At 45.7% G+C, this 24,204-nt stretch overlaps 1 protein-coding gene across 1 annotated transcript in view; it reads left to right on the top strand.

Moving 5' to 3' along the window:
* ABCA1 (ATP binding cassette subfamily A member 1) overlaps positions 1-24,204 on the top strand; it is a 114,360-nt gene that overhangs the window by 20,887 nt on the left and 69,269 nt on the right. The window contains exons 3-5 of the mRNA XM_081103435.1: positions 10,560-10,653; positions 14,894-15,035; positions 16,240-16,358. Coding sequence (XP_080959561.1) covers positions 10,560-10,653; positions 14,894-15,035; positions 16,240-16,358 — 355 coding nt within the window. The remainder of the gene's footprint in view (positions 1-10,559; positions 10,654-14,893; positions 15,036-16,239; positions 16,359-24,204) is intronic.

Raw genomic sequence — 24,204 nt, 5'->3', positions numbered from 1 at the left:
GCCCCCGTACTGCGGGCAGTAGGAATGAAGTGAGTTAATGGCCCAGCTTGGAGAGAGACTGGATCTTTTAGTGCCAGTGTGGACTCTCTTAGCTTTGACTGCAAGCCTGGAGGAAAATAAAACGGAAAATGGTTTTATTTCTGTGGAGGGTTCAAAGCCGTTCACTGCCTGGATGGGACAGTAATTCTTAGATCATCTGTAATGCGTAGGTGAATGGTATTTTTCCACAGAGGAAGGCGAAGGCTGTAAGGCCTGGTGAACTCCTTGAAGCTCAGTGCCAGCTCTTCGCTTCTCTATCTCTGAACACTCTTAGCAATCCCATCTAGTCTCCTGGGTTTAGCTGTACCTCTCTGTAGTTAGCATCTAAGTCTGTTTTCTGCCCTGCCTTTTCCCTGAATTCTGAGCCTGCATCACCACGTGGCTGTCTTAACGGAGCTTAACGTAACCAAAATGATCATCTTTCTTAGACTCAAAGAGCTAGGAGGGACCTTGGAGATAATATAATATAGTTTCTCAGACTAGAATACTATTTGGACCTTTTCTAAAACAAAAATGTTAAGGTCCGTTTGTATTCATTAAATTTCTTTTTGTTATAACGTTACTTAAGTATGTACATATGTGAAACTAGACACCCCCCCCTTATTGTATATGCTATTATAACTATATGATCACTTACAAATTAAATGCAAACCAAATCGCAAAACCAATACAATTCAAATGGATGTAGTAAGACAGCTGCCATTGTTTAGCTGAACCTAAACCACGAGGAGTGACGTGAATATGGTAGGGGATGCTGTGGTGCCATCCTGTGAGTTTGGACAGTCTATGTTCCAAGGGTTCAGTTCTCCAACCATTTTTCCCATGACCTTCATTTGATACCATTTGGCTTTCATTTGGTCCAATCTCGTCATTCATAATTCACGTCTGCATCTGTTCCTTCCTCATTAGTCTGCTATAATTATGGTGCCAACACAATCAAACACAAATATAAACTTAGGCTTTGAAATCTTGTGCCAGAACTTGGTTATAAAAGAGGCATTTGGAAAATCCAGATATGTTTATTCTAGTTTGTTTAGATGACCACGAAAATGAAAACACAAAATAGTTAAAATTCTCACAGGGAACTCACATGTAGTCCATTGAAAATATACTCCCCAGCCCCTACCCCCCACAGATTCCCGTTTGAGGAACAGCGATTTTGTTTAGCCCTTCTCATTACTAGTGGGGACCTGAATCCCAAGGTCACTAATGAGAGAGTAGGAACTAGAATCTATGTATCTAATGTATCCTGCCTGTCTTAGTGATAATAATAATGGTAAAATATAAAACCTCATCTATATATTTAAAGCCTAAGCGACCAAATGACCGAAGGACCTTCGCTATGCTGTGCACTGACCACCAGGGGGCAGATGCTCAATGCAGGAGCTGCCCCCTGGTGGTCAGTGCACTACCACAGCGGGAGTGCTGCTCAGCTGGTGCCAGATGCAGGGCTCACAGATGGTGAGTATGAGCCTCTCCCTATAGGGACTGACTGGGCACGAGCCCGCGGCAGGCGCCAGGCGCAGTGGGGCTGGGATGAGCCGAGGCGTCAGGCAGGAGCGGCAGGTGTTAAACTACCGGTTTTGGCCCAATCCCTGCAGGCCACGCTGAGGGACCCCACTGGTGCACGAATCTGTGCACCAGGCCTCTAGTATTATATAAGGAAGGCAACACTTAGAATGAACTTCCATGTGCTAGGCACTCAATAGTGCGTTATTAACTGGGTTAATCTTTTTGTGACTCTGTGAAGTACTCTTATGTCCTTGTTGTGGTTGGGGAACTTGCAAGGTCCCCAGAAGCACATGTTGGGTTCAAATCCAGGCCTTCTGACTCCAGAGTGGGCACTCTAAACCACTATGTCAAATTGCTTTTCAGTGGTAACATTTTTTTTTTAACCCTCCCTCTCAAGATCTTAAAGTTTCCGACTTTTTCACCTTTCCCCCTGCCTCCCATGGCTCTTCCTAGAGTCTGGTGTTCCCAAATTCATCTCTCATCCTCATTTCTTAGCTATGTGTGATTCCGGTCTCCTGCCTCTTCTCATCCTGGTTATAGCAGCCCGCACGATAGGAAATCATTTCTTCTGTGGTGTGTCCATTAGCCAGTGAGTAGTGGGAAGAATCATACCATCTTAGCAATGAAAGGATGTCTTCAGGGTAATACAGTCCAAGCCTCCATTTTACAGATAACAGTACTGAGGCACAAAGCAGGGAAGGGATTTCCCTGTGGTCGACCAAAGAATCAGAGTCCTGTAACAGGATGTGGGGGTTGGTCCACCCAGAACGGACCTGTTTCCACTGGTCTTGAGCATGTTGCTTCTTGCTCAATGTAGCGCATGGGTTTAACGAGAGTTAAAATTGGAGAGATAGGCAGGTTTAAGTCAAGGCAATTTGCAGTCTTATGCCAGAGTGCCTGTTGAAGGAAGAAGTAGGGATACAACATCCTGATACAAAAGGGCTTTCCTAGATTGTATATCACTGCCTGCTGCCTGGTCCAGTTAGTTACCTCCCTTCCTGATTTCTAAAAGATTTGCATTTTGCTGAGCCAGACAGAAGGGTGGTTTGTTTCAGGTCCCAGGTGCTTAGATTGTCAGAGTTGGAAAGATCTGGCCTGCTCCATGGGAAGTCAGCAGAACTGGGGTTTGGGCCAGAGGACAGGAGTCCAGGCTGGGTCTTCCATGGAAGTAGCACAAGAACCAATTTCCTATAGGCCCAGCCTTCCCCGCCCCACCCACCCCTCCTTTTTAAAGCAGGCTTGGCTTTCTTTGCACTAAAGGTTTAATGTCCCTGGATCTTAAGTTCTGACTGGTAGCAACATCCCAGTGCACCTGGCTTGGATTCTAGATGATGTTGTTTAACATTGGGACCTGCTCAGGATTTTGGTGCCACTTGGTTAGCTCACCTAGTCAGAACCAGTCCTTCCCATTAGGCGGGAAGAAGTTAGCATTTCCATGATAGTTCTTGCCCACAGTGAACAGAAAATCATTGCTCATTTCCCTTCTTCTGCCATCCTGGAGTGTACACACGTGCCCCGGAGCCTGGCATCAGGGATATGCTCAGTAAGCATTTGCTCAGTGAGTGGTGCATGTGCTAAATGGGCTATTAGTTTTCATGTCTCAAGGAGGCTCCTCTGCTGTAGGGGCCCTGTGTGCTGCTGCCAGGAAGAATAGAAAGACTGTGTAGAAGCTGGGACCTGCCAGTGCTCCCCAGAGCTACCCTGTTGAGAGGCCGTTGTTTGCCTTTTTGCTCTGTGTCTTTGTTTGCTGGGTGAATTCTGGGGGACCTCCTCCTGTGTCCCCTTTGTGCAAAATCATGGGGACCATCAGCCAGGGTTAGCTTTCTGCTGTTCTTGTTGGGCAAAGAATACATTGAAATTGAGTTGCGAAAGTTGGGTGCAAAGCTCAGTTTGGGTTGAGAGTAACGGTTAACCTGTGTCGGTGGCAGTCATTCAGTACAAACAGGGCTTGGGGGACAGGAAGAGGGATCAGAGATTTTCTGAGCCTCATCTGGTATTAGGTTGAGCCAGAGGCCAAGGTCCGGTAGACAGAGTACGGCCATATTGCCTGCCCTCCCCCCCCCCCTTTTTTTTTGCCTTTGCTATTAAATATTTTCTCAAGCAGATCTGACTGGCCATGTGGCTGGGAAAATAGATAATTCTGGTTATTGCATATATTAGAGTATTGGTATTTGGGCATTGTTTAATGATAGGAATAAGCTATCAAAAATGAAAACTCTTTACTTAAGAGCCTTTATAGAGTTTTACAGAATAGATGAAAACTTCCATATCCCCTCCCCACTTCCATTTTAACCTGATACACTTCTTCCCTGTCGTTAGTCCTTGCCTGGCAGTGATAGTTCAAATCCAAAAATCATTCTAATCATTATTTAAATTCTAATTCAATTCTGACTCCAGGTTGGCCACCATATGCCATTGGGTTTAGGGGAAACTCATTTCTCCTAGGTTTTAGTTTTCCCTTCTGTGGAATGGAGAACATTAGAACAAATAGCCATTTATCGTTTCATTTGGGTAGATGTTTCTAGAGCATCTGCTACATGTGGGACGGTGAACTGGGCACATAGTTGTGAACCAGGCATGATTCCTGCCCTTAAAGAAGTAAGAAAAGCGGGTATAAGACACATTATTATGTAAGTAAATATATAATAACACATTGTGATAAGTGTCATGAAGACAAACTGTGGTTCTGTGTTGGATACTGCCAGGCTGTGGGTAGGGACTTAATTTAGAAGGAAAGGCCATGACATTTAAGTTTCAGCAGCCATTAGCCAGGGGAACATCAGGAGCCCAGAGATCAAGGGCACTGTATTCCCGGCAGAGGCACAGAGTGTGAAGGCCATGGAGCCTAACACATGTTCCCGAGTCAAGGAAGAGAAAAGCCAGTGGCGCTGGTGGCGCAGATGCAGACTGGCTGGGGACGAGCTCGGAATCGGCGGGGCCAGGCCATGCAGGGCTTTGCAGTTGGCAAAGGGCAGTTGAGTTTTAGTTTATGTGCAAAAGGAGTCCCTGAGGGTCGGTTTGTGCCTGGTCCTCGGCACTAAGGGGACGTGAGTGACGACAGCCCAGGGAGACAATTGAAGTCATTACATGCATGTGTTCCATTTTATTGTTTCTTTCTTTCACTGAACATTACTCGCTGTGTCTGTTCCCAAATTTCCAAGTAATCTTCATATTTATAATAATGATTCTTGATGCGTAGGCTGTGTTTTGTAGTTTTGGAAGCACTTTTATATGCATTATCTTGATGTTCACAGCGATCCTCAGAGGTGTGCATTACAGCTCCTGTTTCACAGTGAAGAACGTATTATAAGTTAGTAGTTAGAGGTTAGAGGAAGAATTACATCTTATGGTCCCAAATTTACCCTGGGGCTGAGTCCATTGACATTTCTGGGAGCTTTACAATAATCTATCAACAGTTTTTATTTTCTAAGTTTATTCTCTATTGCCAACATTTAGATGGTTTCCAGCATTTGCTGTTATGAATGAATTACTATGAAGATTTTATACATCTAGCCTTTTTTTACTTTTGTATTGTTTCCTTAAGCCACAATCTCAGGAGCCAGGATTATTAGGTCAAAAAGGAATGGCCCTTGAAGTCTATCGTCAGATGTCCTTCCAAAGGTTTAAACCAATTTAAAAAGCCACCATCAGTGTATGAGAGGGTAGGTCTGGGTTTTTTAAAAAAATGTTCCTACCTCTAGCATTGCTCTGATTTGATCTTAAAGATTTCACTTTCATTTACACAGACCTAATGGATGTGTATGGTATCAGGGATGGGTTTAAAAATAATTTTTCTTTACATTCATATCATATCATCCTAGCAGCTTTTATTAAACAGTGATTCCTTTCCTAGTTATTTTTGGGACATTTATCGAACTGTTATGCCTGTAGGGAGCTCTTTGGGGGTTATTTGTTTGGTCATTTGGTATGTATTTTTTATTTTGATGCTGATACAGCACAGAGTGTGCTATTACTTTGAACACTGAGATCTGGGGCAACTCATTGTCCCACACTCCCTTTTTGCCTCTCGAACGTCTTTGATAATTTCATCTCTTTCTCTTTCCCATTAAGTCTTATTACCTTACCAAGTTCTAAAAAGTATCCTATCCTTATGTAATGCCCCACGGACATTTGGTGATATTTGGAGACATCTTTTGGTTGTCACTGCCCTGGGCGGGGGTGGTTGGTAGAGTACATGGATGGGGGGAGCATCCTAGAGTTCACAGGAGAGTCCCCTCAACAGTTACCTGTGTCAGTAGTGCTGCTCTTGAGAATGGTACCTGCTCTCCAGGTGTTCGCTCGGAGCATCCCATGTTAGAGCTGAGGAGTAACGAGACAGAAGGCACAAAGTGGTGCCTTTGGTGCTCCCAGAGCAGCTCAGTGTAGCGATCACTTAAACATCAGAATTACGTACTATTTTAACACCCAACACTAAAGGGAGGCTCCTGAGGGTCTGACTTTGGTGAGAAACGCCTTTTGAAAACAGTGTTCCTCTCCGGGGGGAGAGATGTGGAGGTGGGTGCGTAGGTACCAAAACAAGATTTAGAAGAGTTTCCTATAGGGGTTTATAACAGTAAAGCACCGGTTTTATTTCCAAGCTATTTCTGAGGGACTATGTGAAGGAAAAGTGCTAAGTCTAGGGATGGGAGAAATCTTTCTTGGATGATGGGTAGAGCCAGAATGGGAAGTCTGGCAGTTAGGTTTCTAGAAGGAGACTATTAGGAAAAGAAATGCCTAGCCTGGTTGGGTGGCTCAGTTGGCTGGAGCATCGTCATGTTCACCAAAAGGTTGTAGGTTCGATTCCCAATCTGGGTACATACCTAGGTTTTGGGTGTGATACCCCATTGGGGCGAGTACAGGAGGCAACTGACCAATGTTTCTCTCTCTCTCTCCCCTTCCCTTCCCCTCTCTCTAAAAACCAATAAAAACATATCCTTGGGTGAGGATTTAAAAAAAAAAAAGCCTAGAACATCCCCCTGAGTTTGTAAGGTGAATTTTTTTGTTGAATGGCATGTATAATTTTAGAGGTGTATAGTAAAAGGGCATGGATTAAGTTTTTTCTCACCATGAGTTTTCTGGTTTGGGTGGTATGAGCTTTGGAGGCAATCTCTTCATTCATTCATACATTTTAGTAACTCAGGCTACCAAGGAGTTTGAAAGATCAATAATCTAGATACTCTCGTAATAGTGGTGCTTAGTGGCTAAGAGCAGAGACCCTTGAATCAGACTGGCTTTGAATCGTGGCTCTGCTGTTTACCAACCTTACAGCCTTGGCCAGTATAGTAACTCTTAAAGCCTGTGTTCTTATCTGTCAAAGGAGTATAATATTAGTATTAATGAGGTTGTTTGAAGGTTAACTGAGTTAATATACGTAAAGTACTTAGAACACTGGTATTTAATAAGATCTGTTTAAGTGTGCGCCATTATTGTTATTATCAGTCTTTTTCTTACCTCTTTTTCATATCTGCTTACACCCACTGGCAGATTTTTTTCCCTTTGCTATCAGTGCCATGGGGAAGAGCCAATCAACCAACTATTTTGAGCATCTGTTTGCCCTACAGGGTCCTAGATGTGGGGGCTGCAGAGATGCCCGGGAACATTAGGCTTGATTCATTGGGTCAGATCTGTGCTCAGGCTGGTGAGCCATAGACGAAGTGGCCATCTTAAAGGGTGTATGGCCCGAACATGGCTCTAGGAGAGGCATGATGAATGCAAACGGACAGATCTAGGGGTTGGGTCTGGGTGCCAGTGCTGGGGGGCTCCCCTTACCAGGCTGTAGCTCATAACATGTTTGAACCATAGTTTCTTCACTCCTGGAATGGTACTCATACAACCGTTCTCACAGAGTTATTGTGAGAACGAAATGTGAGAGATGAGATGTATAAAAATCCCGGGTACACATTAAGTGCTCAGTATTGCCTGCAGCTATAATAAATCTATAGGCCATGAGTTCATTTTACCTCTGTGGAACCTGCGGACTTTTTTGATCATGTCACCTAGCGCAGTCATGTCCCACCTGGGCCACTTCCTGTGTCAAATAGAATTTTATATGTGGCCTCTGGGGTTGGACAGAAGTGGCTGCTAATCTCTACCCTGCCACGGACCAGCTCTATGATGACCCTCCCTTGAGCTTTAGCCTTGGAATCAATGTAATAATCTGTATATGGTGTGCCTACTACATAAATGGTAGCTACTATTTATCCTAAAAGCACAAATGGTAGTTTCAGAACTTAAGTTTGATGCAATCTTACTCATCCTCTTCATTTACTTTTTTTCTGAGTTTATTATTCTTTTCTGAATTTATCCCCAGATATGCCATTTTTAACAAGTTTTAGTCCTGTCTGGGTGATATTTGTGATTTTATTCAGCTGTAAGCTTGGAATGGATATAATTTTGTGTGCTGCTTTTTTCACTTAATATTATATGGTTAACAGTATCTGTGTTTCATAAACATTGTTGTAATGACTGCCTACTGAATTGCTGAGTAGATGTACCATAATTTAATCTCCCTACTGCTGTGCAATTATTTCTAGTATTTTTCCTTTATAGTGTTTCAGTGAACAAATACATATATGTAGCTTTTTTGACATTTTGAATTTAGTTCTATAGGTCATAGCCCCAGTCATATTATTTGGTCAAAGGAGATAAACATGTCTTCTGATACATTTGGCCAAATTGCTTTCCCAAAGGGCTCAACTGATTTGTATTTCCATCTTCCTTATTTTATAAACTTTAGTTCATTCTCTTACTCAACAAACATTGTTAAGCTCTCAGGGTGTGGTAGGCCTAGTGAGAAGACCAGCTCCATCTTTGGTCTTGGAGACGCTAGTCACAGCATGCCTTCTTTCAAAGAGGGACCCATTTGTCTTTTATGTTTTTCCTGGTGTGCTGTCTATAGTATACTATTCCTCATAGTTAGAGGCTAATGGTGGGTTGGTTTTTTTGTTCCATTTATGGAAAATTTAGGAAAGCATTTAAAAAATTACCCATTTCTTATCACCTCAGGACATACACTGTTATCACCCTCATATTGCTTTTCAAATGGAAGATTTTTTTTAAAAGGTTAATGCGGAACTATATCAAAGGCGTTCGCAAATTAAAAATGGGCTGTTTAAAATTCCAAAAATCCAACAATAAATAATAAAGAGAAACCCCAAGACAATCTGAAGCACCAGCAATCAGCAAAAAGGTTAACTTAATTACAGTCCATTCACAGTGTAGAATATTAAGTGGTCATTAAAACCCATATTTTAGGAGAATATTGTATATAATGGAAAACACTCCCAGCATGATGCTAAATAAAAAAGCAAAATACAAAACTATATATGATATCTAATCTCAATTTTGTAGAAAAAAATATTATTTATGTATGCATAGAATAAAAGACAAAAAATGTTAACAGAGAACCATTGTTAGCTCAATTTAGTAGGGATTCTTGCTGCAAAGTATGACTGGGGTGGTTTATATCTACTTAAACATTTTTTTTAATTTTGATTTTTCTACAAAAAATATATATGGTCTTGAGGGTGAAGAAAATAATTCTATTAAAAGAGAATAGGGAGGGGGATTTTATACCAGTGTCTCTTGGTTTTATGGTGCTGAAGCCACAGTTGTAATTACTCTTAACCACAGGCCTCATCACTCTTTTGGGCTCTTGATGTTCATCCTAATTAGAGCATCAGAGTCTAGAAATGAGAGGAAGAAAGAGGTGAGAGCCTTCAGGCAGTGTAACTACAGACGGCCCCCAACTTATGATAGTTTGACCTAACAATTTTTAGACTTTACAATGGTGCGAAAGTGATACCCATTCAGTAGAAATCATACTTTGAATTTGGACCTTCTTCTGTGCTAGCAATTTGCAGTACGGTCTCTCTTGTGATGCTGGGAGCAGCAGTAAGTTGCAGCTCCCAGCTGGGCACACGTTCACAAGAGTAAACAACCCACACCCTACAGTGTATTCACTGTGTGAGATGGTTTTGCCTAACTGTAGGCTAATGTAAGTGTTCTGAGCACATTTAAGTCAGGTAGGCTAAGCTATGATGTTCAATAGGTTAGATGTATTGAATGCATTTTCGACTTACAGTATTTTCAGTTTACAATGGATTTACTGGGACATAACCCCATTGTAAGACGAGGAGCATCTGTAGTTGTCTGAACACCAGTGGTTCAATTAAATTCTGTCTAATGATTTCCATCCTGTCCCTGTGCTTTATTTATCCCTTGGTAACTCATTGAGGCAGGTTTTTCCTTTAGAGAAACCTCGTTGCTTTAACCTGTGGATTGGACTTACTTACACGTTTAATGATCTTCTACCCACTGGAGAAGATGTTGACCAGATCTTGCTGGATGGAGGTCTTTGCACTCTGCACTCCTCCCAGCTCTTTCCAGTCCTGGGTGTGTGGAGGTCAATATGGAATTCTGTGTGTGAATTTCCATTGTCCTTTGGAACCCTCTTCTCAGCCTCATGGGGGGGGGGGGCAACTTTGTGTGCATTTGAAGAACAGAGGTGGTGTGCATTTAGCACAGCAAGGCCCAATGGCCCTGGCCTTCTTCTTCCAATAAATGAACATCATTGTGTACCTGAAACTGTGCTAATGCTGGGGATACAGAGATGACTGGACCCAGTGCTTGCCTGCAGGGTGCTCATGTTTCTGTGAGGAAACCAATGATAGAATCAGATGATTTCAGGGGCATTGTTCCTGTGGGAGCTCAGGAGAAGGACATTATGTCTGTTTGAGACTTTCAGAATGAGCAGAAATGAGCCAGATGACACAGGATGGGCAGCGTCTTTCCCTCTCTCAAGGAAAATGCGGAGAGCTAGAATAGTATGTCACAAGGTGAGAACTGCCGACAGTAAAGTGGTATGAAATCTTAGGGAGTGGTGGGAGAAACTGGAGAAGTTGATCAATTGCTGAGTTAATTTCTCTGTGGATTTCCCAAAGCCCAAAAGTGTCAGGCATCCGTATTACTGTTTAAACTCACAGTGTTCTGTCTTATTTCCCTCTCAGTGTCAGTTGTTGCTGGAAGTGGCCTGGCCTCTATTTATCTTCCTGATCCTGATCTCCGTTCGACTGAGCTACCCACCCTATGAACAACATGAATGTGAGTATCTGAGCATCCTGCCTGAGGCTCTCCACTGGCAATAGAGATCCAGGCCATGGGCGTGGGCTAAATTTGACCTCCCCTGAGACACTATCTTTAGGAAACACTGTAAATGGGTTAGAGCAGAAAAGCTAGGCTCTCAAGTTTTGGATAAGTCCTGAACTCAGGAAACGATTCTCAATCCTAGGGAATGGTGATAATAGTAACTATAATAATAGCCAATGTCTGTTTCATACATTTTAAATCACAAAAATAACCTTACTGATAGTTCAGAACGTGGTGATTAACAAAGGTCCCTAGGGCAGTGCCTTCACACCACCATCAGCTGCCTTTATTACACAGGTGCAAATCGTGGAACATACTAGTAATTCTAAGCAGCATTTTCGTAGAGCAGCGGTTCTCAGCCTGTGGGTTGCGACCACTTTGGGGGTTGAATGACCCTTTCACAGAGGTCGCCTAAATACATCCTGCACATCAGATATTTACATTACGATTCAGAACAGTAGCAACATTACAGTTATGAAGTAGCAACGAAAATAATTTTATGGTTGGGGGTCACCACAACATGAGGAACTGTTTTAAAGGGTCGCGGCATTAGGAAGGTTGAGAACCACTGGCGTAGAGCCTCTCAGATCGACTAATATTATTTTATTTGATTCTCATAACAACCTTGTAAAATAGACTTGATTATTACCCTTTGCTTGATAAGTTCATTGGGGCTCAGCGAAAGGCAGGGACTTGTCCAAGGTCACACATCTAGTAAGCGACAGAGATGAAGTAAAAAGCTCAGGTCCTCTGACTCCCAAATCCTGTGTTTTGATCGTAGCCTTTATAGTGAGCATAGAGAATACAGTGGTGGCCAAGGACACATGCTCTAGATGTCAGGTTACTTGGGTTTGAATTATGGCTTCAGCAATTACTGGGTATATCACATTGGGCAAGCGACTTAGCTTCTTGGTACCTGAGTATTCTCATCTCTGTAATAATACTTATGCTATCTGGTCGTTGTTATTCCACAATCATGTCTTTCTCTCCTGGCTGGATGGATTGACATGACAGAAATGCCCCAAAATGATCCACATTTATGTAGAAGGTTTAGCTGGAACCTCTGTTCCATTGCTCCTGTAACTTTCCCTCTCATTAACCAGCTCTCCCCACACCCTGCCAGCCTCCTGGACTTATGGGATATGTAATGGTATAATATATCATGTTTCTGTCACGTATGGACTTATAGGATACTGTTCTTCAGGAAAGGGGTGGCTCTGGGTCACCTGTTAATTGTGTTCTTGGTCTGGTCCATGGCACATTGAGACGGCCATTTACCTGCTGATTTGCTAGTACACATTACATATACTCGAGTTTTAGAAAAAATGCCACACAACCTCAGGAACATCCTACCAGATGTGATTTTCAGATTTCACCAGAGAGGGAAAAAATATAGAATGAAATGCACACTCAGTTTGAGAGCCTGGGAGGTAATTCTGTCTTCGCTTTTGGAATCCCAAAGATTGATGAGTAATTGCATATTTGATTTTATTTAAGCATTGCCCTAAGCCCCACTGAGATGGGAAAACTCAGTTTTTTCATCTGCTTGGCTGTTCTCTCTCTGGAATGATCCCAAGTAGGCAAGATGGTGTAGTAGGAACAGGCCGACTTTGAATCAGACAGAAATTGGGGTCCGCCCCTCTGGTTTGCTGCCTCTCTTATCTCTGACACCTGCTGAGGTTGTGATTTGAACAGGTTGTTGAATTTTAACCCAGAGTCATCTGAATCTAGGCCATAGAATCTCAGAAATGCTGTGGAATTTTCATACCTATAGAAGGCAGATAAGACGTTTGCCTCCCACCTATGCACTTCTTGCAACCTCACCTACTGTTCTAGGGACCTGGGTGGAAGGTGGATTGCTTAGGCGAATCTTGCAGAGCTGTGCTGTCTCTGGGAACAAAGGACTGGCATATAATTCTTCCCCATTAATCTTTCCCTGTTTGACCCAGAGCCATCCAGGCCCTCATTACTTTCCTGGGTCCTAGGATTCCATTATGCTCTTTGATCGTCATCCTGTGCACCCTTGCCAAGTCATTTTCCTGCTTTTGCTTGCAAATAAGGTGGGACACAACACACAGGGAAGAGTCTTTGCTTCACCCACCAGGTATCGCCTGAAATACCTTCACCTTCCACGGCCCTGTGCTGCTGGACCAACACCCACCCTGTCTGTGGTGGCAGAATCTTGGGGAGGTTAAAGGGCAGACTCCTGCGGTCCTTGGAGTACTTGGTTACATAAATCTCCTGCATGAGGAGCAGCTGACTCAGGCAAGGGACCTTGTTTGGTTTTCCTTGAACTATTACCAGGGAGATAAGAAGGTTAACTGAGTAAATGTTGAACAGGCCAGAGTCCCTGCGGAGTGGCCACAGGGATCAGATCTTGTTACATCCTTGCTGAGGATGCTGACTCTTTGGGTTGGAATATGAATAGAAGAAAAGGATGGAGAGAAGTGCTCCAGTACTGAAATGCAGGGTAGCCAGTCGTGGCTGTGAGTTAGCTTCTGGGAAGACTCTTGCTGGCATATTTGCGTGAAAATAGTAAGATGAATAAAACAGGGGTCCTGCTTTGGAGGAAGGTTGTGGCTGTGAGATTCGGAGTATTCCTAGCAGGACAGTAGCAGAGTCAGGACGACTGTAGGCTCACCACCGCAGTGCCGCAGTAATCCTGACAGCCTTTACACTGTGCCAGGCACTGAGCTGCGTGCTTTGCCTGTCAGAACTCCTGGGATGTCTCCTGCAGCCCTGTGAAGTAGATTGTATTTTTATCACCATTTTACAGATGAGGAAAATGAGAGTTGGCGGTTCAGTGACTTGGCCAAAGTCTCTGCTTCGTGTATTGCAGGGGCTGGATGTGAATCCCAGTAGGTCTGACCCCAAAGTCTGTGGAGCCCACAGCTCTTTGCTGCCTAGAGAGCCATGGCTCTCAATGGTTGTTGACTCTTTGGGGTCACAGATCATTTGGGGAGCTGCAGCGTGGCCTTTCTGTCCAAAGGAATTCACACATGTTTGGTCCTCAGGTTAGGAGCTCCTGCTCCGGGGCACATTTATCATGATATCCTAGAAGCAGCACCAGGTCAGACTGCCCCAAATGAAATTGTGCCTTTGGTCAGCCAAGTATACCTAGTGCTGCTGTTGGTCACATGCTCCTCCATAATGAAGGGAAAGGAGAGTGAGGAGATGACCTATTGAATGGGTCATGAGGTCATCATGGTTTCGATGAGGGACACGAGCAGCAGATGACCTCTAACCCCAATTAGCCTGTTTATTAAGTGCCTCTGAGGAGCTTGTGAGCTGGCAGAGGAGGTGACACCAAACAGTGGACAGTACAGAGGAACTCGAGAAGGGCTTAGGTGCACAGGGGGTCACCAATACGAGGGAAGGAGCATGGATGTGGATGACGGAATTGTGGGTTCCACCCCCAGTCCTGCCCGTGGGTTCCCTGACTGTTCTTCACCAGCCACTGCATCTTGCTGGTTTCCTCCTTAGAGAATGAAGGAATTGCATTGGATTAGGCCAGTAGTTCTCAACCTCCCTCATGCCTCGACCCTTTAATACAGTTCCTCATGTTGTGGTGACCCCCAACCATAAAATTATTTTCGTTGCTACTTCATAACTAATTTTGCTACTGTTATGAATCGTAATGTAAATATCTGATATGCAGGATGTATTTTCATTGTTACAAATTGAACATAATTAAAGCATAGTGATTAATCACAAAAACAATATGTAATTATATATGTGTTTTCCAATGGTCTTAGGCGACCTCTGTGAAAGGGTCGTTCGACCCCCAAAAGGGTCGCGACCCACAGGTTGAGAACCGCTGGATTAGGCCATCCTCAAGGCCCCTCTGAAGAGTGAGGGGGACAGTGGGAGATGAACTGATGAACAGGTGCTAGCTGCACACCAGCCCCATTCTGCATATGGTCTAATCTATCCCTCTCGTCATGTCTCCAAGGTTTGTGCCACGAATCCCATTCTACACATGATGTTAAGTAGATCAAGAATCTGATGCCAGGTTTCCAACTCAGGGTCGGATTAGTCGGAGGTGGCAGGTCTCTGGGACATGGGGGAGGGACAGGCAGATTTGCGATGAGACGATTGATGAGACAGTATGGAGCCAATAGAGATAAGGATCAAGTCTCCAAACTGCTTCAAAGAACTGATGTTTCTCCTGTGCGTTTCTTCTCTATGTCAACAGGCCACTTTCCAAACAAAGCCATGCCCTCCGCAGGAACGCTTCCCTGGGTCCAGGGGATTATCTGCAACGCCAATAACCCGTGTTTCCGGTACCCAACTCCTGGTGAGGCTCCGGGCGTTGTCGGAAACTTTAACGAATCCATGTAAGTACCAGGTCAGGTTTTCTTTCCCAGACTTGTCAGTTAGTTCTTCTCTTCCCTTCTCAACCTCTGGAGAATTCTGAAGTTGCTTTCATCAAGGTTTGTGCAATGAAGTCTGAAGAATGAGGGCAGGGAGAATTGCTGCCAGATTTAAGATTGTGGAGCTACAAGTCATGTGTCTGGGGGGCGGTCGGGGGTGTGGAGAGACAGTTTTCCTCCAAAAACTGACTATGTTGGGAAGGGAAGACAAGGAGTGTGCTGGTCTCCTCTGGGGAGACCTCTGCTCCATGTGTCGGTTCACTCATGTAGCAGACATTCTCTGTGCATTTGAGCCGCCTGGCCTAGGTGCTGGGGAGGGGTAGGTAAGAGATGTGCACGGAGGGGGCCTGCTCTCCAGCTCACAGCCAAGGCCCTCCCTGTCCTCAGATCAGCTCTCTCTCTGTCGGTGCCTCTCATACTGCCACTGCCTGGTCTTTCTCTTCCCTGGTGTGAATTTCCTGAGGGCCAGGATGTCACTCCCTTCACTTTTGTATTCCTGACTCCTGACTTCAACACCGAACATCAGTATGGGTTTAGTAAGTGTTTGCCAAATGAGCCAGTAAAGATTCCTGGAATGCACAGACCATGGTCGGAGTTAGAATGGACTGTAGGAGGTGTACCCAGACAGTCCTGGGGAAGCTGCAGGGCCACGTTATAATATCCACAGACCATGGGTATTGTAGTTTTCATGGCCCCTTCTATGCAGAAATATTAAAAACTTTATTTCATAAGTGTGTTGATCTAAAGGTGAATATAACCCAAGCTGGATTCATCTTATACATATTCATTCTGAATTTGGGGTTTTATTCTGCTTCTAAAAGAAATTAAATTTTTTTTTGTGCACCCCAAGAGTAGCCTGAGTCCTAGGTACTATGCCCACTGTGTCTCATGGATAAGTGGGCCCTGGGGGAGTGTGTGTGTGTGTGTGTGTGTGTGTGGGCTTCCTGGAGATGAGGCACATGGGCTGGGCCTTGAAAGAAGTGGCAGGATTTGGTGGACACATGGGGAGGAGCATTTGGGCTGGGCTGGGAGTGTTTAGAAGCCTAGAGTATCAGGAAGCTGGGCATGGGGAACAGCAGGAGTAGAGGACCCGGCAGCCAGGTTTCCTTCATGTGGGAGAGGCAGCTGGCCTAACAGAGCTTTTGTGCTTTTCTTGTCCTCCCTGCAGTGTGTCTCGCCTGTTCTCAGATGCTCAGCGGCTTCTCTTATACAGCCAGAGAGACACCAGCATGAAGGACATACACAAGGTCCTGAGAACATTGCAGAAGATCGAGAACAACAGCTCAAGTAAGCCAACCCTTGCTCTGTATGGGTGTATCATTGGAACTTGACCTGCCCCAGGGAGAGAGCAGCTCAGGCGGCCTGGTGCTGGCCCCTCTGAACTCTCCCCTGCTGGGTTTTCCTCCTCTGTGGCTGGGCTGGAAGCCTTTCTGCAGGAGGCATTTCAGGGGAAACTGGGAAAACAATGAGTGCCCTGGCCTCCTCCAGGTGACAGAAGAAAACCCCCCAGAGAGGAATGGCACAGGCTTGGTGTTAGGATGGCTTAGGGGTGCAGGGTGCTTCCAATTTCATTTCTCTGGAGTCTAGGCCATATGGTTGCAGTGAATGGGCCGATTTATAGACGGGGATATTTCTGTGCAGATAAGAACAATTAAAGTTGCAACTTGATATGGATAAGTGAAAATAAGCATTTACTTCTAAAAAGAAAATGCAATTCATCTTCCCCCTAGTCAACTGATTGAGCCTGATGGACATTTGAACTCTGATCTCTAAAAAGAGCAATCTTGATCTCTGATTGGATAAGTGCCGGGCACACCATTTAAGGAAGTATCTGCAGAGCAGGCAGTTTGTTGGCCAAGGTGTTGGCTGAAGAAGTCGTGGAGCATCCAGGGCAGTGGCCTGCAAGGCGGCAGGGGGCGTGGGAGCAGTCCCCTGGGTGCAGACCATGGTGGTGTGCATGGTCTGCAGAGAATTTAAAAGCAAAAATGAAGCCCAGTGAAAGTCAATCTTCTTTTTATCATCACCGCACACTGGTGGTTCTAAACAATGTCAGTGATCAATTACTCCCCATCATGGGCCAGCTGCCGCCACTGCTCAAGGAAAGTTCTTTGTACTTAGTTTGGTGTCTTGGGTGAGCTGGCCTTCTCTGAAAGGCCTCCCAGTTTGGGATCCACTTGGCAAAAGAAGAAATGGTGTGAAGTGTTAGAGTTTAAACCGGAGTTGGATGGCAGACAGATCTGTCCTTTCCCTGGGCAGGGAAAGAGGCAGAGGGTGTTGCGGGGCCTGACGACAAAGGGAAGCACAGCTGTGCCTGGTGGCACGGAGAAGGTGCCGCTTCACATCGGACAGAGGTGCGCTGGCACTTAGGGTCAGCGTCGAGGGCCCTCCAGCTGGACTGCGTTTGGCTGCATGGCCAGGCCTCCTGGATGCTGTTTCCGTGTCCTGTAGGTCCCTGGTCCTGCACACATGTGTCTGTCCCAGCGCAGGACACAGAGAGGTGCAAACACCAAGCAAAGCACCAGTCCTTCCTCATCTACCGAAGCACCACCTGGTAGACCAGAGGCAGAGCTGGGTGATCCTTCTACTGCAGAGGCAGTGTGGCCAGAGGAAAGAGTTGAAAGAGTGTTAGGATATTTTACTTTGTGGTTTTGTGTCTTTGTGACTAAGTCCCTCGGGCCCTGTTGGCTTCTCATCTATGAATTTGGAACAATGGGAGAAGCTACCTCATGGGATTAATTTGAGGGATAAACGAGATATAACATTTAATTGCTTAAAAATAGCATCTGGTACATAGGAAACATCTAGCGGATATGAGCTATGATTATTTTGCAGTTGGAGACATGTTGGCCAAGCCATTTAACCTTTCTGAGCCTTCATTTCCTCAGCTGTAATGAATAGGTAACTTGCAATGTAAAATATGAAGTCTAAGTGTCTGGCACATAGTAGATGTTCAATAAATGGGAGACAATGTTGTTCTTATGTGTCAGCGATGCATTTCTGAGCACCTGGCCTTGCTCTTCTGCTCTCAAGTTCATGGCTGGAGAAATAGACGGGCTGACGGGGGTAAACTAGCTGTTAAACGGAGTTTCAGATCTTAGTGGGGCTTCCTCAGACACAACTACGTTTCTCCTTTGAGCAACTGGCCATAGGAGTTTGGGTGGACGAGAGAAGCCAAAACTGCATTCGAAAAGCTTTCTCTGCTCAGCTCTGAAGAGAGAAGATCTCCGATACTGATCGTATCCCATCAGTGCTTAGCTCTCCATTCACCCAGTAGGTTCCTTTTCTGTCCCGTAGCCACTTCTTGCATCTCTTCCTCCTTTCTTTGCCTGTCCTGCCGCACAGAGCCAGGCCTCATTCCAGAGGGAAACGCGGGAAGTGTTGCTCCTTCCTCGGTGAAGTCAGCCATGTTTTGCGGGATTTGACTAGCACTCTGGATTTCAGAGAGTCGCAGGCTGAGGGTTGCCATGCAGATGCTGGCTGAGAGGCCTGCGCTTGGCTCTCCTGCCCTGTCCCCATCAGCATGGGCAGGATCCTTGGTCTGAGGCCCTGCCATCCTCAGCCTTCTCTCCCGTACCCCCACTTCCCCAGGTGGGGACCTCCCTCTCACACGGCAGCTCTTTTTGGGTGTTGACAGCTTTCATTATCAGAAAATATCCACTGCCCTGCTATACCTTTTAGAGAATGAGGCTAATTTTATTTCCCTTGAAATAGTTAAAGACAGCTCTTGTTTTTTCCTACCTTTTCTCCCCCCTCCTCCCCAATTTTTTATTTTTCTAGACTTAGGGAATGACTCCCCCCGCTCTGACCTCTGACTTGGGTCTCGAGCTTGCCCATCCCTTCGGCTAGATTTTTGGGACAATGGCATGACTGCCATTTTCTGTGTATTCCTGGTACACATCTGGTTTGCTTGGCCTTTCTGATGTGCTCTGTAGGACTTTTGTGAAATAAGTCTTGAGGCTTCGCCTGGAATTTACTTAGGGGAAAGGGTCACGAGTTCCTGGCTGTTGGATTTACTGGCAACACTGAGAACTAACTGTATGGACCTTTGATTCTGCTTTGATCTTTGAGTCTCAAAAAGGCATGTTCCCCAGAGGGCAGGCAGGCTTTGGGGACATGGCAGTGTAGTTGGCCATGGCAGGGTGTTGAGGAAAGGGGTTGCAGAATTGTCATCTTGTAAACATCCGCTGGGCAGTACACTTTGGTGTTAAGAGAACACACTTGGCAGCCAGGCTGCCTTGGTGCAAATCTTGGCTCGGCTGCCTACCAGCAGGTCATTCCCTAACATCTCTGTGTCTCAGTTTCCTCAAAGTGGAGACATTCACAGAACCTCTCTCAGAGACATTGTGGGGAATAAATGAGCCAATAAGGATAAAGCATTTAGTATAGTATCTGGCACATGGGAAGTACCAGGCTTGTACTTTTGTTCACTGCATGTTCACAACCATCATGTGAGGTAGGGAATTTTGTTCCTTTTTATGCACATGAAGGCGCCGATGTTCAGAGAGGCTAAGTAATTTGCCTAAGGAAGTACAGCTGACAAGAGGTAGGAAAAAGGCTACACCGTCGGTCTTTCATACTCTGCTATTCCTACATCCTAAAGAGAGCAGCCCAGTGAAGCCGAGACGTCTCGAAGGAAACAGGATTCTAGGCATTCGTGGGCTGGGATCAGAAAGGAGACAAGAGGGCTTCCGAAAGAGCAATGCCAGACTTCCTCCACTTCCCTGCTTCATGGGTCACGGGCATGGGTGGACCGCTCCCCAAGGCCCATCCAGAAAAGAACATCCTGTGACTCACAGCCACTTCTCCTTCCCGCCTGAACCCTCCCCTCCCCTCCCCTCCCCGGGAGCAGCCGCTGAAGGGGAGGTTGCAGCCCCAAACGTTGTGTTTTGTCCTTGTGGGTCCCCTGTGTGTCATCTTATTGAAAGAGCTCATGACCTATGTGTCAATATCATGTCATCAAACTGGAAATTCCTTTAAATCTTTGGGTGACCGCAACTCACATTCTGTATGCACTTGTCAAAAGTTCTAATTTAGGGTCTTAGGGTTTCATATTTTGACACCTTTCTACCTAACGTGAGAGAGTTATCCTGGATCTGTCACAGCCAGCCTGCTCCCAGAGCCCGGGCCCTCGCTTTCCGCCTGCCGTGGGGCTGGTCCCCGCCAGGCTGCAATCCGGGGCCTGCCACTCTTGCTGCAGCGCTGTGTTGAAATCCTGCCTGAACGAAATCGAGTCAAAGGTCAACATTACCCAGGCAAGAATAGAAGGCACAATTGTACTCGACGACACAACAGCGTGTACCCCGCAATATTGGACTGCCTTTAAAAAGTTTGCATTGCTCTCATCAAGAATAGTAGGAAAAAAACATTATTTCTTGACTTTTGCTTTTCCAGTTTAAGATTTATTTATCATCTTATAAACATAAGATTATATTTACAATCTTGGGTGACGAAGAGCAGTTTGGGAGTTCAGTTTGTTTCCAGTTGAGAGCTTCCCATTTCCGGTCCTCTTATCACTGCTGTACTGGGGCATGAAAGGGCAGGGCGATCTTAGAGTGACACTTTGTCCAGCGGATGAAGTCGCATCAGGTAATGATGCCCTTTTACATTTTAATATATCATTACCTTCAAGACTTACACTGCCACTAGCAGGTTGATGTTATCATCCCCATTTTATTGATGAGGAAATTGAAGCTGGAAAGTGTTATGTCTGGTGCCCAAGACCATTGAATAAAGTTGGGAATTGAATCCAGGTCTGTCAGCATCTTTCCACCACCCTATGCTGCCATGTTGCCTTATACTGAGAAGTAAGGGTAGCATCATTAGCTTGATGCCAAAACATGATGAGGCATTTTTTTTAAAGAGTAAAGAGATTTATTTATTTCCTGATATAGTAGAAAGAGCCAAAGCTTTGTAGCCAGAGCCAATCGGGTTCCAATTTGCCACTTGCTTGCTCTGTAACCTTGAACAGGATATTCACCTCTCTGGGTCTGTTTTCACATTTGAACAATGAGAATAATATATTTCCTGGAAATCTGTTCTAGGGACTTAAGGGAATAATTCATATCACATGTCTGATGATCAGTGAATGCTAATCAACTTCCACTACCCACAAATCATGACCTTTCCCCTTAAAATATTGTATTAACTTTAAAGGAAGAGAAACTAAGCTATTTATACATGATACAGGTTAACAGTTCTTCCTTAGTCCAGTCCTGGAAAGAATCTCTTCTCAGCCCCTAATTCATAAACTCATCTTCGTTTGGGGTCCTGAACTCCTCTCCCAAAGCCAGCCCCACTCTGCCGGCTGCCCCCACTGCATCAGGAGGGCTCCTGGCCAGTGTGAGCAAGGCACCCTTTTCCTTTGCGGCTACCGTCTCCACGGGCTCTTTGAGGACCTGGTTATTATTCAGATTCTTACCAGTTGATGTGAATCCTCATTCCAGGGGCTACCAACCACCTCTCCCGCCTTGGCCGCATCTTAGTAAGACACGCATATGCTACTGCTTCCGTAGATGGATCTGGGGAAAGATGTGTGATGTCCTTGATGTCATCGGTGACTGATTCTGGCGTGGCAGAGAGGGCTGGAGGCTCGCAACTCTGTTCATCCACCCTCTGTCCATCCCCTCTTGGGAGCAAGGGAAAGGATCGTGTCTTTCTATCGCATCTCTTCTGTTACAGGCTCCTGCCTTCAAGGAGCACCGAGCAATATAGCTGCTGAGAACACTAGCACTAGTGTTTGGGTTCAGTGGGCATTTAAAAGCTGGTTGAACTAATGCAGGTTCACATACCATGTAAAAATACTTTAAGGACTTTGTGGCTCCTAAACAGAACTCCCCCTGGTTTCAAGAGCAGACTCTGGCCTCAGAGGGTTCAGAGAGCATAACCCTAAGTTTTCTGGTTTCTCTCTGGAACCCATCACACCATTGTCGTCATCATGACTTTATTAACCCATTTATTTTGAACTTGTTTAATTTTCAGCTTGTATTTTCTCATACGTAATGAGTCAGTATTCAGGATACCTATATCCCTATAAGGTGGACCTCCGTTTACAGAGAAATGCAGGCTCAGCCCAAGCCACCTCTCCAACGCCACAGAACTGGAACATTCTGGAACTGAGATTTGAACCAGGTTACCCAGAACCTGGAACGTGGGCTCTTAGAATCCCCGAGCAAGCCCTCACTGTAGAGAGGGAAACTTCTGGGTTGGGAACCCAGGCTGAGATGCCCAGCAGGGAGGACCGGAGGCTAGGTGCACCCCAGGCTCCTGGCCTTCTCTCACCAGCCAAGGAGTCACCCCAGGGAATAGCCAGGCCACCTGCTTTCCCTGCTTCTCCAGAGCCCTGAACTTCCCCGAGGAAGCCTGGTCTTCCCCAGAGCGGGGTCCAGCCATCTCAGTGAACAGGCAGGAGCTGTCCTTAAAGAAGGGAATACAGCCTGCCCACCCGGAAAATAAACCTAAACAACAATGAAAAACCGCCAAGAAGAAACCCGAGTGTGTTTGTTACCAGCCCTTTTATAGCAGAGAAATGCTTCAAGGTCTTGTTTATAAAGCCAGACAAGCTTAGCCTGAGAAAAGCCACAAATTGGAATTTGGGCCAGGCCCCTAAGCTCATTCCCCATTTGATGGGGCAGGGCGAGGGCTGGGAGACCCTCCTGGGGTCCTTTTCAGAAGAGTGTCTGGGCCTGGGATGCTGACCTGATCTGTTCTCCACTTCTCCTTTTTTTCATTTGCCGCCTCCACCCACTTCTCAAGCAGCTGATTGCTGTGGTTCCTTTTCATGTTGAACAAAAGAGACTACAGCAATCTTGAAACCCGAGCCGGGGACTGGAGGGCATTGACCGAGAGTAACCCCAGCTCTCTGGCTCAGGGCTTCCCTCCTCCGCCTCCCTGCTGCCTTTCCCCTCCTTCCCGAACCTCCTCTCCTCTCCTCACTCTTCCCCCCTCCTTTCTCCTTCTCCCTCTCCCCACTCCTCTCCCCTTGTCCTCCTTCTGCCCCCTCCTTCTCCTGTCCTTCCCTGCTGCTCTCTGGCAGGCTGGAAAGAATCCCAGGAACACTGACTGAAAGCTCCCCCTGGTGCAGGGCCTCTCCTGCCACACCCCTCTACCTGCTTGAAGGTGTTTCCATAGCTTCTCAGAGGCCTGGCCCAGAGAATTAGCAAGAAACTGAGGATTCTGTCCAGTTCTTCCTCAGTCCACAAAATGCACATTTCACTTTTGTTCTTTAGACTTCAAGGTCCTAATGCTACTTTTCCTCCTTTCCTTTGCCCACCTCACCACACCCAAAGAAAGCGCTTGGGAACTGGACAGACCACCATCTGCTCCTCTAGCCAAAACCAAGGAGGCCGAGTTCAGTGGATCTAGTATTTAGGTCCCTAGTGTAGCGACTGCAGCAGGAAAGCTCTCCTGGCCTTCTGCTGGAGAGGGAGGTTCAGTCTTCTCTGCAGGCAGCAGGGGCTCACACTTCAGTGACCGCAGGCCCAGCTCCCTGGCGGCCGTGCTCTGGGACAGCATTCAGACCCGCTCAGGCACCTGTGGAAAACAGGTTCCTTAGCTCTTTCCCTATGAAAGGCTACTTTCACTTTCTTGATCTTGGTTTTCACAACAGCCTGTGAGTGTTAATAGTCCCATTTTGTGTTTAGGGAAACTGAGGCCCAGAGAGATTCAGAGGGAAAAAGTGAGGTTCATGGTTACGCAGTCAAGGAGCAGCAGAGCTAGGACTCGGATTCAGATCTTCTGACATTACATCCAGCGCTGGCTTCGTTTTACCCCAGAAGTACCTTTCAACATCACCGATGAGAAAACCTCCAAAGTCATCTTCTTATCCCACCTTTCACAGATCAGAGAACTGAGGTCACGCCAACTCACTTGGGCCAAGTGAAATGGCTAAGCGTCTGCCTTTTTCACTAAATGTTCCCTGTCTTGCCTCTAATAACTGGTCTTTCTTATCAGTCATCTTACACCTACGCTAACCCTTGTAGTGACCTCGTAGATGTGATCTTTCCTGTTGATTCTCTGTAAAATGCTAGATTTTAAAATTCCTCAGTCAAGTTCTGAATAGACATATCAGGCAGCTTCAACCTTTATCTCGTAGACAGTATCAGCAGAAATAATTCAACAATTCTGTCCAACTCAG

Source organism: Myotis nattereri (assembly GCF_964212035.1).
Source record: "Myotis nattereri genome assembly, chromosome: 12".
Taxonomy (NCBI): Eukaryota; Metazoa; Chordata; class Mammalia; order Chiroptera; family Vespertilionidae; genus Myotis; species Myotis nattereri.
This window is presented reverse-complemented; position numbering and strand designations above follow the sequence as displayed.